Source organism: Xiphophorus hellerii, chromosome 7 (genome assembly GCF_003331165.1).
Source record: "Xiphophorus hellerii strain 12219 chromosome 7, Xiphophorus_hellerii-4.1, whole genome shotgun sequence".
In the NCBI taxonomy this organism is placed as follows: domain Eukaryota; kingdom Metazoa; phylum Chordata; class Actinopteri; order Cyprinodontiformes; family Poeciliidae; genus Xiphophorus; species Xiphophorus hellerii.
Genome location: NC_045678.1, coordinates 24087639 through 24103053, shown reverse-complemented (window position 1 = coordinate 24103053; position 15415 = coordinate 24087639). Strand labels below are relative to the sequence as shown.

Below are 15415 nucleotides of genomic sequence, written 5' to 3'. Positions count from 1 at the left end.
CAGAACATTTTGATGTGCTTTATCCAAAACAACAAATATTCAGTCATGAGGCCCTAAGAACTAAGATAGTACATGTTGATATTTTCATTATAGATGGCAATGGAATAGCAAATGGATGCCAATAGAATCAGTCATTACGTAAGAATGAGCCAGTGGATGATTGTGTGTCTCTCCAAATTATATGTTTAGATGAAAGACTACAAACGCTAATATTTAAAGAACTCAAACTTTGTGTAAAAGTTGTCACTATCAAATCACAGATGCCCTGCGTAGATTTCTTTGTTCACATACTAACATCATTTAAGGTTAATCATTTGATAATACAAAATCCAAATGCATACCCCTTTGAAGCTAAACATCTGTCATGCCAATTTACATTTTCTTCTGCAGGTCATCTTCAATTTGTCGCTCCATCATCATGGTAACTACAACAAATATACCAACATATATTTCTGTTGCGAAAACAGTCCATTGGAATAAAATGGCATCCCTGCCTACAAAGGTCTTCAAAGTGATCTAATTTACATTTTAAAAAGAGTTGGTTATGAATTATTCTCCTCTCCCACATCACGTACCTACTTATCTAACTGCACAGGTGAGGACATGTGGGTAAAGACCAGTGATCTGGTACAAGTATGTTGTGGGTGGTATCTGTTCACATCTCATGTGGTTTTCCAGAGGCTCTGTGCTCGCAAATATATACCCACTTCAGTAATTTAATAACAGCTGCCTAATCCAAATCACACAGAAGTAGTCACATTATACTCGCTGAAGAATGAGAAAATAACCATTCTTGGTACACTGAAAATGAATGTCAAGAACATGCCTTTAAAACTGATTTCACAGCTGTAGCTCAAATCTGAATAGTTTCATAACATGTTAAAAATACTGACATTGAAGCACTTAAAACTCAGCTTATCCAAAACACAGCAGAAAGAGTTCTGGTTAAACAAAAGAAAAGAAAGATCACATTTTTTAGCTTTCCTTCATATGTTTACTACTGATTCTTAGAGTTTCTAAAAGTAGATATTTCAGTGATCAGGCCCCTCTTCTGGAACCAGCTCCCAGTTTTAGTCTGAGTCCAGTGTATTTTTAAAACAAAAAAATACACTGGATTATTTCAGTGTTTAATCCTGTCTCTTTTCTTGACCAAGCTATTGGCCAAGTTCTACTGCAATTAACTGTATGTGCTCTCTTTTATCCGACAGACTCAAAGCTTATTGCTCTAGTTGTGTTTCTCTCCAAGATGAAGACACAAAAATAGCTACAAACACTGCCACAATCTTTTTGCTTTTCTTTATAGAAAGTGCTCCTGGATCCGTCTGTATTTTTGTGTTTACTTTGCCTTCTCAAATCCCCAGTATTTTGACAGATGGTTGCTCACACTAAGCCAGGTTCTGGAAGTTTCTTCGTGTTAAAGTGGAGTTTTGTTTCTGTTGTCGATAGACAGATGCTCATCATGCAAGATTGCTGCAAAGTCAGCAACACAATGCAAGCCACTGCTCACTGTCGCTACATGCTCATCCTAAAAGTCAGTGTCTATGATTTTTTTTTTGTCTCCTTAGAAAATGTTTTACCCAATTTGAAAAATAAACTGAACATTATTTGATAACTAAGATTAGTTTGGAAACTTTGTGCTAGACTTGGATGTTATATGATTTGACTGAATGCCGATTCTCAACAGGTGTGTTGACAATTGGCACAATATAAATAAATTGAGTTGAATTAAATAACATTTCAAACCGTAGTAGTCTGACATCTCACTGAAAGCTTTCTTTAAACCTTTTGGAAATAAATATCTGTCCCTGAGAGGCTTTATCCACATCTCAGATATATATTCAATTCTCTCCTGATAACTTTTTCAGCTATAGCTGTTTCCTTTTATCTGTATCTTCCTTTATTTTTCTTTCTGTATTTAAGAATTTGTGGAAAATCTTGAACATTTCTGTTCATAGATGCTCTTCACAAGTTTGACAAAAGATTTGCTAAGTAGATTTGGTAAAATCTACTAAAAAGGGTAGTAGTACTTTTGCAACATATTGCACTGTCTCCTTCCCTTTGTGTTAAAATCCTTCCACTTCTCACATTTTGGATGGAGCCTGTCAGATGTATCATTTTCATTTTCTGGCATCAACCTTTTCAGCTGCAGCTCTTTAACTTGATCTTCTGATCTGATCTATATATTTTGTTCTCATGAAAACCATTACTGCCATCCACAAAGCCACACAGGTGATAAAGAGAAAATGTTCTCTCCTAAAACCTGCAGTCAAAGTGTTCAAATCCCTTTAACAAACACATGTTTGTGCTGGAGTAGGAAAGATGTGCAAATGCCAAAAAAAAAGTCCTTTTGTCTCCAAAAGCAGATGTCTAGACAAAACGGTTGGACTGCTCAGGGGCTGACAGCTCCAGGCCCGGGCAATGAGGTGAGGAATCAAATTAACAAGGGAAGCAGCTGGCATTGGTAAAGCCCTTTGGCAAGGGTCTGTTGTTTTGCTGATAGACAGAATGAATTAATGGGATATAATGTGTGACACTGCGTTATTTCACCTTATGACACTGATGACAGTCTCCACACGTCTTCTGTATAGTATGCAAAGACTAAGACACGCCTCATGTTTATTCGCTATTATAGCACTGACAGGCAACAAAACTATGTTAGGTATAAATATAGTTGAACAAAAGAATATATTTTTTTCTGTTTGCATCTAGTGATTGATTTTTTTCCATTTCTTCTCATAATGAGAACCAACAATGCTTTTAGTAATTGTTATGTATCTTTCTGCATGGAGTTTGAATGTTCTCTCTGGGTATGAATGCATCTTTTTTATGGCTGTTTGCTATGTGTTGTGTTGTGTTGTTTTGTGTTGCTATGCAGCACGATGAAGTTAACTCTATGGCCTTACAGTTTTGTGAAAAAGGAGTGGAGAAAAATTGGGTGCTTCCCAGATCTCCAATCATTTAGCTTTAATAACACTACAATATCCAGTGAGCTCATTACTCCCCTTTTCACTGATTAACTGACTACTTTCATCAGTGAAAGTAGTCAAAACCACTTAATTTTTATAGCCACAGGTCATTATAACAAGGGATGTCGGATACACTGTTACCGATTCAAGGATAAAACTCTAAATTTGTTGTAGAACTCGTGTTTCTAAAGCACAAACTGTACCAAGGGGCACAGGTTTGAAGGTAATGAGCAGAAGTCATTTTTATTTTTATTCAAATGTAAAAATGCCAGAATACTACACAATAAGGTTAAAAATGTGTCTCAATTAACGATTTTGTTTAGCATTTTTTTATTTGTTAATTTTCTGCATCTATAGAGACCCTCATCTTTACAGTGTATAGATGATATGCAGGGGGCCATTTGGATAGGCTGCCAGTCTATGAGACTGGGGTGTATTGTAGGCTTATGATTCAGGCACTTTTGAAGGATGTTGCTTCAGAAATGGAAAAACTATAAGATATTGTAAGGACTTGTGAGGCAAATGTGGTTAAAATTTAAAATATTCTAGTGTTTGAATATACCATTCAGTCTGACAAGAGCTCTGTTTTAATTTGTGGGGTTATTACTTGGACGTCTGTCCGAGACCGAGCCAATTAATACCTCCTGCAAGTGAAACAGGGGAAAGCAGATTTTACAGACAGCATTCTTGTATGGTGGAGCAATTTATAAAAGTGAAATTCAGCTATGCGTTTCAAACACAGACTGTAAAATTTGTGTCAATTTGACAAACAAGTTAAATCAATACTGTGACTTTTGTCACTCACACAACATTAAGAGTCAAAAGTACATTCAGTAATTTTTATCACAATCACAATTATTATTTCTCTATTTTTATGTTTTAATGGGATGCAGACAACTTTCCATAACTGGACATGATTGTTTATTTGGAATAAAAGGAGTCAGGCACAATGATGCAGTTTATTGGCCTTGTTTATCTACGTTGCCACTGGTTACATCTACAAACAGAACCTACACGAACCTGTTCACACATCCTAAGATGTAAAGTCAAACAGCTAGGTGAAATTTTGACAAGACAAAAATGTTGCCCTGTCATTGATTCAATAGCAGCTTAATGATCATAGCATTCACCCTTTCAGTTGTGCGATTTTTGTAATTGCTAAAAACAATGTGAAGTTCTACTGAAGTTTTCACTGACCTTTCTGCCATGAAGGTACAAAAGCAAGCTTTAAATATCACAGAAAAAAGCAAAGGTCAACAACAAATCTGAACCTTTCTTCATATAGATTTAACAATTTCAAGATAATTGTCCTAGTTTCTATACTTTTAGTGCTTGTGAATGTCAAACAGTTGATCTAAAATTTACATTTGCAAATGTTTCAATAACTGATTGTAGTATGATCCCTACATATGAATCTAGAATAACAATAAAAAGAGAGACAGGCCCACACAAAGGGCAAACTCTTCAAAATGCTGTAATCAATTTAGCAGCAAGTACCTTGAGAAGATTTGAACAAAGACTAATAATCACACATTTATGTGAAACTTAGATTTTTTTATATGACTGCAAAATTACAACCTGTTTAAAAAGACTTCACTTTTACATTTTTAAAGGGACAAAATTCAGCAAATTGGCTCCATGGCTAATTAACCTTTAGGTTAGTAATCAGTACCATTGGCGTTTTCAGAACTTCACTAAGCGATTGTAATAATAGACATCTGACCTTTTATCCCCTAACTTATCATCCCGTCAAGAGTGAAAGTGAAAAAATGCCACTGTGAAAAGATTTTTTTTTAAGTCAGGAGGAACATAATGGAAAGAAGTTTATATTAAGAACACCTTGATTGCAATCAGACAAAGGAAAAATGTCTAGTGTCCCCCCTTGCACAGATTGAAAATTATTTTATTTTTTATTTAATCAGTGCATACCTAGCAACAATAACATTTCAATAAACTGAAAGCAACAGCCTTTCCATAAAGAACATTTCTGCAAGACAGTTCTGTCTTGCATCCTGTTTTTACTATTTGGATGGATCTTCAGGAAATTCTGACACTAATGTCACTAATGTAAAATTAGTGAATGAATCTGAGTCAAAAGCTTTCAGATCTACTACAATATCGGTATGTAAAACAATTCACACCCCACCTTCACAAGCGATGTCAATTGAAAACAAATCTGTGCATTTTTGTTTCGGCACACTTTAGCACAGAACAAGTACATTTTCTTGCATGTCGTTAAGTTTGACCAACATATTTATAATGTCATCTTGCTGCAGTTAGATGCAGTAAGGAACCTATGTTGTTTTTAACAGTCGCCATCTAATCACAATTTAGTTGGGCATCATAGTCTCGTGCACTGAGCAATGAAACGTCTATGAATTTTTAAAAGTTCTTGTCAGTTACAGCCCAAATCACTATTGATTCTGCATGATATATTCACTATGTTTCCATATTCTCATCTACTCTGCTTGGTTAACAGCATACTTTCTTGTCCCTATGTTGACTAATTTAACTACTACTGAATAATAACATTATAATCTTTCGTCAGTCTTCAGTCTTGAGTCCAGTACAAAGAAAATTTCCAATTCTGTCAATGGCTGTGTATTGTAGCAAGTCTTCATTAACTTTCTAATTGTGAGAGAACTGCCATGTGAAAGTCTATATTGAATGTTGTTCTGCAAGTTTTATACAAATAGGTCTTTATGAATCAATTTTAGTGCACTACTGCCCTTTTCTAAGTGGGGTTTTTTTCTACAAAGTTAACTAAAGATTATAGTAGCAATATGAGTTAGTAAATAAGGACCTAAATAGTTAATCTAAATGATCATAACTACAGTATACAAATATTACATAACAGTAAGTTTGGAAAAATAATCATTGTGGATTGATGTCCTGGAAATAACATTTTCATTTTTTTAAGCTGCTAAAATGTGATCTATCTGACTAGCTGTTAGGCCTCCTTTCCTTTGAAGATTTGTTTGCTATTGTTGAAAATAACAGTGATACAACATATTTTGACCAGAGGTAATGGAACTACAAGCATTAAGAAGTCAAAGAGAGGCCTAGGTTCTTGTTCAAATTGCTCCATTCCCTGTTTGTACCCAGCCATTACTATTTCATCCCAACCCACTTTCGTTTTGTACCAGTAAATAAACCATTCCAAACTTATGCAGTATGATATTAGGAAAACATGATGATAATTTTTTAACCATGTCTTGTCCAACTGTAGAGCAATCAAAATGGTTGCCTGATTGCCAAAAAGAAGCCTAATAGTTTTACTTTCACATTACGGCTTTCGCTACATCGCTTCACTTCACTTATATTTTTGAAAATAAAAAACTGTTATAATTTGCTTTGGGCTCATTTCTATCACAGGTCACAAAAAATAGAAAAGAAAGGGAAAAGAGAAAAATGGAAGAGATGTCGGGAAAAGAAACAGGGAAAGAAAGAAGTGAAAATAGAAGAGAAGAACCAGAGAGAATACAAATATAACACTATGAATCTGCTTCTGTACTTGCAGGAATACAGAAAGAGAACACAGAATTTTGATATTATAGTTGAATATTTCTATTAAAATATTGATTAAATATCATGAACAATCTTACTTTTGTCTTCATCACATTGGCCCACCATTTTGCTTGAGCTTTCAAATCTCAAACACTATTATATGATGCGTCGAGACAAAAGCCAGTCAAGTCGCTCCAAATGTGTGAAACTCCAGTTGATAAGGTTCTGTTCTGAAGATGAGGCAAAAGTAGCACATGGTCAAATAAAAGCAGAAAAGAAATAATGATCATGACAAAGTGAAGCTTGTCGAAAGCGAAGTAAGAAGAAATGGGTGTTACAGGATTTTTGATATTACTGTAGATCTAACATTCATTGTGACATTATAATAAAAAGTGAACTAATTAATGATTAGTTATAATTTGTTAGTGCTTTTCTTCTACTTTTTTAAAAGTTTAAAAAAATATGTTTGTTTCTAATTGTACTTTATTATAGGTCTAAATAAACTTTAGATGTCGTCATCTCACTTTCCATTCAACTAAAGAAATCTCCCAGGTATTCTATCTTATGCAACCTTTAATGGTAAGATACAAAATAAAAATGTACTCAAGGACATAGAAATGAATAACAGAACACTACCCGAACAGCATTCTGTGAGTACAAACTTTACAGAGTTTGTACTCACTCTTTAAAGTGAGTACAAACTAATAGTGCCTTAGATTATAAGTGGAAGACTGGAGATCTGATTAAGTGAGATGAAATTCAGCCAAAGCAAGATACTGGGCAGCAGTGTCTACATATAATGTCAACACTTCCACGTGTGCATGGTCATGGCAACAGTGGTGTTGATAAGTTGTGTTGCTTCTGAACACACTAGAAAATAGAACACTGTGAAAGTAAAATATAGCCATACCCTTGAAGTGAGCTGTATCTGATCATAGCACTGGCCATCATGTACCTTGTACAGTCACTGCTGCACACACAGCAAAATGTTCATCATGCTGCACATAAAACATAGCCACCAGCACAGTGACAATCATGAATGCATAATAGACTATCTGATGTGTGTGCTTGTCTATCTGGTACTACCGACCTGTCCTATCTCTCTCTCTCCCCCCGTTCTCTCTCACACACATTGTAAAGACTGTCTGATTAATAATAAACTATAACAGATGCTGTGTGTATACTCAGAGCCACCTTGTCCCATTCCCAGCCCACGCTCCACTGGCCAAATTAAGTTTCATCCTCAAAACCAGAGCCCAAGTCCCTTTTCACTCAGTGATGGTGGCTGCTTAACTTATCTTGATTACTTAGCACTGTCAACAAAATTTCCACAAAGTCTCTGCAGAGCCCGGGGTTGATAGAAGGGCATATGATACAAGTTTCACTCAAATTTGTCCACACTTATCAACTTCAAAAGACCAATTTAAACTAACTTGTTTATTTTCTTAATGCACACCACAATATAAGTTAAGTTTTACTAAAAGTAATAAATATTCCTTGCAATTCATGTCCTAATTAAAAAGGTTTTGCATTATTTTCAGTTTGATGAAAATACTGACTGAGTGTACATCAAGACATTTAGGTGAAGATTTCATAATTTCTTTTATTTTAAAATTAGTATAAAGATTTTTGACTTTCAGTGTTTTATGATGGTCAACACCCCCTTTACACCTGACAAGGACCATACCATGAAATTATAAGTGAGACTGTACGGCAGTGGTCTTTATAGGGCCTTATGGAGTTTTTCAGGGGATAATCCAGAAAGCAGTGTGATATCCATCATGCACTGTGAAAATCTTTGATCGTTTTGATCATACAGCATCCTGCCACTCCTCTAGGTATAACCATAATGACGCCGCCAAGCAGCTGAAACAAACAACAATTTCAAAACATAGATAAGCTGATATGATAATAGAAAATGGAGATCAATATTGGCCATATTTTTGTGCAGCATTACTATCAACTAGGGAAAGGTGCACACACCTCCAATTGTACATACAAGTGGGTTGTTGTGGAGATTTTATTTAGACTACATTTCTAAATGTATCGATTATATTAAAGGGAAGTCTTGTCAATACATTTGCAGTAAGCAGGAAGAATAAGGAAAGAATGCAATAAGCAATAAAATATTGGAGCCTTCAGAACATTAGTACTGTAAGCTCAGTCTGAAACTGATTTTCAATTTGGTCTCTATGATTCCTGAGTTTTGTGTCATGTTAAAACATGCACAGAACTAAAATGAAAATAGATTCTCCTGTAAAGCTGAAGAAATCTTAAGTAGCATAATGAGAATGCAACAGCATTTGACTGACAGTTGATCCACAATAATCCTAAATTGCTGCCCAACACATGTGGCACTTCAGACTGAATCTGGCTTGGAGTGTTGGTCCTAAAGTGTCACACAGCTTAATATTATCTGACCCCTGTGTTATGAGATTTTTTTTTTTCCATTCAGGTACTGTCTTCTTCCTCTGCTCCACCATTTTTTCCAGTCCTCATAGCAAACTCACTTTTTTGCCCCGTCTGATCTTTTTTGTTTTCTCCTTCCCTGATCTTATTGACTGTTATGAGAACTGACGGCCTATCAGGCTCTGGCAATTCTATTACCAGAAGCCTTTTGAAAGTGAATTTACTTTCACAGCTTTGACACACAAACCATTCACAGGTGGGAGGCAAACATGTGTGCTCTCAGACCTACAATATATTTCTGTGAAAAGAGATACACAGACGTGGACTCGCGTAGACAGCCAAAGATTGCACACTCAGCAAGCCAGTTTGCACTGAGAAGTAAAGAAGGAAACATGCAATTGCAGACTTCTGCCAAGCTCTTTCTGTATTCTGTTTGTACTCAATAAACTACACCTCAGCATATGTTGGTAGTCGCGCCCCAGGCAGAGGGAGGAGTGTCTTAGGGACGCCACTGCAGAGAGCCTAGTTGCCAACCCACTGCGCCAACCCTGATGACATTGTTGCTATGCACTATTCACAAGAGCAAGGCTGGTCCTACTGTGAGTGACTCAGCTATTCAAGCTCAATATGTCACAAAAACATGGTAAGCATGGGTCATACCATCTGAAGTTATTTCAGTAGAAAGTGATAAATGATTGGGTATAGAAGGCAATTTGTCATTGAGGAAATCGAAGTAGATAATATGGATAATAGACACCACATTTTTTTAGAAATCCTAAATCTACAACATAAATAGACCCCTAAACCATACCCATCCTCAAACCTGGTCTTAATAAATGTGCCTTTGTCTTACAAAACCGCACACAGCTGGGGCACTTTGTGATTCCTTAGACAAACAGACAAAGACTTATTTTACTTTGTAACAACCATACAAGCTTGCCAGGTCTTTCATTTGGGAGTTTAATTAAACTTAGGGATAAAGAGAAACCAAAATTCCACAAACACCTTTTTGGAACATGCTGGAGAGATTATGGGAAACACACTTCCCCTGGAGCAACTGGCCCCCCAGGGTGGAGGGAAGTGTAGGCCTCTCCACTTAGCCTGCTAGCCCTCCTATCCACTCAGTAGAAAATAATGCATGACAGGACAGATGGATCTTCTTAGAAGTTTGCTCACACCTGGTATTTTGGGTATCTGAGAAGGTCTGCAGAATTTGCACCTTTTATTCCAAGTTGTCCTGAAAATGTGTTCATTGAAACTTAAACTTTCAAAGTTAATCACAGAGAGGAAATGATAAATCAAGTCAAAGGAATAATGGATTACATGGATTTAATCTTTAGCTTATAGCTGCTGAACTATGTTCATATTGGTCTTTAAATTTGTATATTATTTTGACAATTTTTGCCACCTAGTCATGCAGAAAGGTATTGAAGTGAGGAGTGGTTTATTAGAAAAACTGTTTAGGTTGTAATTACCAACTTTGAAAAGCTGACATCGGTCATTTTGTGTTAGCCTACTAAAGCATTTTATGTTGCTTATAGCCTCTGTAGAGGTCAGGGTTTTGCATTAAGTTCAAAGTTGATGCCACATTCATCACTGAGGGTTGCTTCAGAGATGGTTATGTTATAGATTTTCAGAATTGCACAATTTTTTTGTTGTTGTGTTTGTTTTAGGATTATTCCCCTTTGTAAACTAAAAGTTACTCTCCACTCCTACATTGCTGGCAGCACCATATTTAACTGTAGGATCAAATCTCTCTCCCTTCTCACCACTGGACATTGTTTCCAAATCAATCAATCTTCCTTTCACCAGATCAGAGGGTTTCTCCTTTAGGTGGTGTGACTCATTCTGGTTACTTTAAAGCAATGCTTCAGCAGAATATCATCTGGCTTTTACTGAGAAGAAGCTTCAGTCTAGCCACTCTTCTACAAAGGCCTTATTGGTGCCTACAGGCACTTAAATCTATAGAGTATATGAAGGAAAAAGTTGCCCCTAAAGAAACCACTAAACACAGTCCCCAGCAGTCAATAAATATTGGCAACTCTTTTCTTTACATTTGAGCTTTTAAATCAAAAGATTTAATGTAAAAATCAAATAAAGCTAAAGGTTAAATTCATTAAAAAAGATTGAGGAACATTGCAGAAAATGACAGCAGACTTTCAAATGCTTTGAAGGAGAAATGCGCTGAGAAATACTATGAAGGACAGAGGAAGGGTGAATTGGATAAATGCAGGAAGAAAAAGACGAGGAAAAAGGTCCTCCAGACAGCCGGCATTACGGGATGAGGCTGAGAAAAAGTTAAAAAAAGAGAAGTGTGTGTATGGGTCTAAACTATGGAGAGAGAGAGACAGAGTCAGTGACAACCACATGGGAGTTGGGGAGGTTGTGTGCAGCATGTCAATACAAATGCTAAATCACTCAAGGGCTTTCATCCAGCTGAAATTTCAGCCTTGTTTCAAAGTCAGGTGTAATGCAGAGAAAAAGGAGGGGTGGAGATAGAGAAGAATTTAACAGATGTTTGCATTTCATTGCACTATGATGAATATATCAGTATAATCCACCAAATCGCCTTATGGTCCAGCTCATTCTGACTAATTATTTCAGAAATATATAGCAACGTCTCCCTCTGTTGCTGCCTTTATTCTGTTTCTCTCCGCACAGACAGATTTGCACTCAATCTACTTGTGTATAACCACAAGCAAAAGCCTCGACTACAGCTTGCCACCTTCGGCACAGCCTCCCTGAAGAGATACTTGGAAGCCTCGGTATTTATGAGGATGTAATATCCTACCTGGGCTGCACTCGCAAATCCTCTCCCATCCCTGTAACAGGGTGGCCCAGGGGATGGATGGGCTGTTGGATGGACGGTTCTGAGACTCCAACACGACAACTGAGCAACATGATATGACAGGACAGAGAAAGGGGAGAGGAGGAAGGGAAAGCCTGAAGACTAGAGACCCCTTCTTCAAAATACAATCTCTGTGGGAAGAGAGATTGTATTTTTTATTTAAATGATTTAAATGGATATCTATTTGGAAATATTGCATAATTAGGTATGTTATTTTTGACATTGTTTTAATTACATCTACTTATGCTTTTGCTCCTGTTAGCATAAGATAGTATATCTTTGCTATGATTGATGAGGTTTAATTATATAGATGTAATAGTGTACAGGGTCAAAGGTCACATCCTTGAATTACAGAATGATGCAATGTTTTCATAATACTTTCAACAAGTCTCTAGCAACCCATAAATGAAAGACGACATAAATTCAAGGATACATTCGTACACCACCTGATCTTGAACCAATGGCCAGGATCTTCTGCACGGGGTCAAAGGCCAAGGACGTGGGTTGGTATGGGAATCCATGCCGAACCGTCTGCAAGAAAAACAGTAATGTAAAATATCAATACAAATGATATCTGTTTTACTTTTCATATTTACTAAGTCAAACATTATTTTGCAAAGAAAATATTTTTGTTTGCAGCTAAAAACCTGCAAGGAAAATACTAAAGTTTAAGACTTTAAGTCTTTCTTTATTGCTCCTTTAGGGATTACATCAACACACGAGAGAATCCCACAAGATGTAGCACTTAATTTTAACTTCATATTGTCGGGAACAATTTATAGTAGCAGATATCAAAAAAAAGAAATGTTCTACCTGTGACATTTTGCTTTGTTATTATTGCACCTTATGTTACTTTAGTAATGTTTATTGAAAATGTGAAACTTGCAGTCAAGAAAAAGCATTAATCTAAGAATTTACTGTCTTTGATTTATCTGAGATCAGGTTGCAACAATAAGGAGTCCAAGAAGGAAAACCCAAACATCTTTCATACTTATAGTTCCTGAAACAAGTTTTTGGTCTAAGCACTTAACCATCCAGTGCGACTTGAATTAAAGCACCCGGAGAGATCCTAATCATATGCCTGAACTGCCTCTACGCTCTTCTCCATGTGGAGAAGCAGCAGCTCTGCTTTGAGCTTCCTCTATAGCCTATCAGTGTTTCTCAATTATTTTCTGTCATGTCCCCCCTGGGGATCATAATTTTTTTCACCCCCCCCCCCCCCCGTGACCTTTCCTCCCCAGAATGGAAATATTTCATATTTAATAATATATCTGTACAAACCAATGGCTCCGGTATTGTCTGACATTATCAAAACCGCTGTTTAATTTTTCTCTCAAAATAATTTCCAAAAACTGTTTATTAAGTGAATCAGTAACATTTAATCAAGACTTAGTTTGAAAGAGAAAAAGTGCAAATGATTCACTGGAATGTGCATTTTTAGACTTAATACAGTATAATTTTTTACAACTGTAAGCGTTGGTTACTTATCAGCTTCCTCAGTTTATTTTTCCACAAGGTACATAGTTCTTAACATTTATTGTGGAAAAATTTGCAGCAATATTGCATATATTTCAGCTTGTCAGATGAGAAGAGATGAAAAGTGTATAACATTTTGCATTAACAATAAAAAGATAGGTTTCGTCTATGTCCTGGCCTTTTTCTGCAAGCTACAGTTACTTGCTTATGATGGAGTTTAAAAACCAGGCTCTGAGGTTTGAGTAAAGTTGGACGAGAATAAAGTGGTAATTTTATGATAACTTTTCACATACTGCGCTAAATTGCGGAATGCTGAGGGTCTTGTAAGGTTATAGTTGGTATTGGTTTAACAAATGACTAAGTATTAAATGTTTTAGCACATCAGAAGCAAATTTTCAGCCCCAGGACTTTGAAACGATTGTTTAAACAACTTTTTATTTAACAGAAAGAACCAGACATACTGAGCGGGTCACGTTACATATCACTCTATGAAGATTTTTCTTCCGGCAATACTGCGTCTTTATTGTGTCAATATTTACCCAGTCGTATTAGCAGAATACGACTGGGTAAATATTGACAGAATAAAGACACAATATTGCCGGAAGAAAAATCTTATTCTGCTAATACGACTGGGTTCTTGTAGTATTATGACTGTATTCTTGTATTTGAAAATAAAAATCTCTTAGCTTGGCCATAAAACTCCGTCACACTTGCTTTACTGACCTCTGTTGCCGTTTTTTCTTTTCACTGTCAAACTTCTCCATCTGTATGACGGCAGATATATTTCAAAAACCCGCGCTTCTATCTTCCCCTCTGCTTCGTTTACAACAGGCCTGTGTAGCTACTTCTACTGGCTGGAACAGGCAGCCTGTTGACTAGTTTGAACACTGCTGCCACCTAGTGACCGGAGGCTTGTTTATCAGTTCTCGCGCCCCCTATGACACTTTGCCACGCTCCCCACTATTTGAGAAGTGCTGCCCTATGGCGAAGTGACACTCTTTCCTAAGACTGAACCCAGTTGTCCTGGAGTGGATGGTCATTTAGTCTACGCTTGAATATAGACAGAAAGGGAAATTGAGAGCTTGGTTTTTCAGCTCAGTTGTTTCTTTACCACAATGCCCCACAGCAGGATTCACATCACTGTCAAAATTGCCCAAAAATACCTGTTCTTGACTGACTTCTTCCTACTATTATTTATGAATGAGACATTAAGACAAAGAAAAACAGCATTTGTCAGAGACTTAAATTTTACAGTTCACCTTTTTCCAATCAACAACCAAATTACTTCATACTTGGCTCCAAAACCACTCCAGTGCACCTACCGTGATGATTTGAAGTCGCCAACAGAACCACATCAGCCACAAAAACAAGGATGAAATCTTGATGTTCACTAACCAATCACCTTCCTTTCCACAAACAAGATTAACGACCAGAAGCAGCCCTGACTGAGTACCACTCAATTTTGGAACAAGGTTATTTGCAGAGAATGCAGATAGCAGAATGTCTTTTTCTGTAATATTTTATGTCTATTATTCTCTTTTGCCAAAACAAAACAACATAACTTTGAGGAAAAAATTTGATTAACTGAAGCAGAAATAAAAAGGTTTATATTTTGAACTCCATTAAGTTAATACAGAACCTATATCATTGTACTGAGATGCAAGGGAATAATTTCTCGAGAACCTATTGTTAAATTGTACCTTCTGTTCATAATGCAGCTGGATTCTGATATGAAGTTAATTGAATTAGCTTCAGCTGTCTCATTCCAGAAGCTGACAAGGCAAAACAAGGCTGTCTCTCAAGCCCCACTTTGAAAGGCCCTGAATGCTCTGCAGCTGTCTGCCATTAGTCATGTTAAATATCCCAGCGGACTGTCACTTGCAATAAACCTGCTCTGAAGGGATGTACATAAGAAACATGGACATGATGGCTGCTGAATAAAAGCCCACTGCAGTATGAGGGAATGTCCTAATAAGATGCTATATAAAAAACAACATCCTATGCAGAGCTGCTAAATCAATTATGTGACACAAACAACCCACTGAAGGAGTGACCAGTCCTCTTTATACAAGCAAACTCAATTAAAAAATGTAATGCACTGAATAATTTTAATATTTTAATTGGACTTTGTGGTAAACACCACTATACAGGGACACATAATATCAGGGTAATATGGCAGTGCCCATTTTTCGGTCGTCTTCTCAATGAC

General features: G+C 36.6%; 1 protein-coding gene across 13 annotated transcripts in view; it reads right to left on the bottom strand.

Moving 5' to 3' along the window:
- stxbp5l (syntaxin binding protein 5L) overlaps positions 1-15415 on the bottom strand; it is a 154389-nt gene that overhangs the window by 112048 nt on the left and 26926 nt on the right. For all 13 annotated transcript variants that reach the window (XM_032568467.1, XM_032568471.1, XM_032568468.1 and 10 more), the window contains exon 2: positions 12164-12261. In XM_032568467.1, the coding sequence (XP_032424358.1) occupies positions 12164-12261 (98 nt within the window). The remainder of the gene's footprint in view (positions 1-12163; positions 12262-15415) is intronic.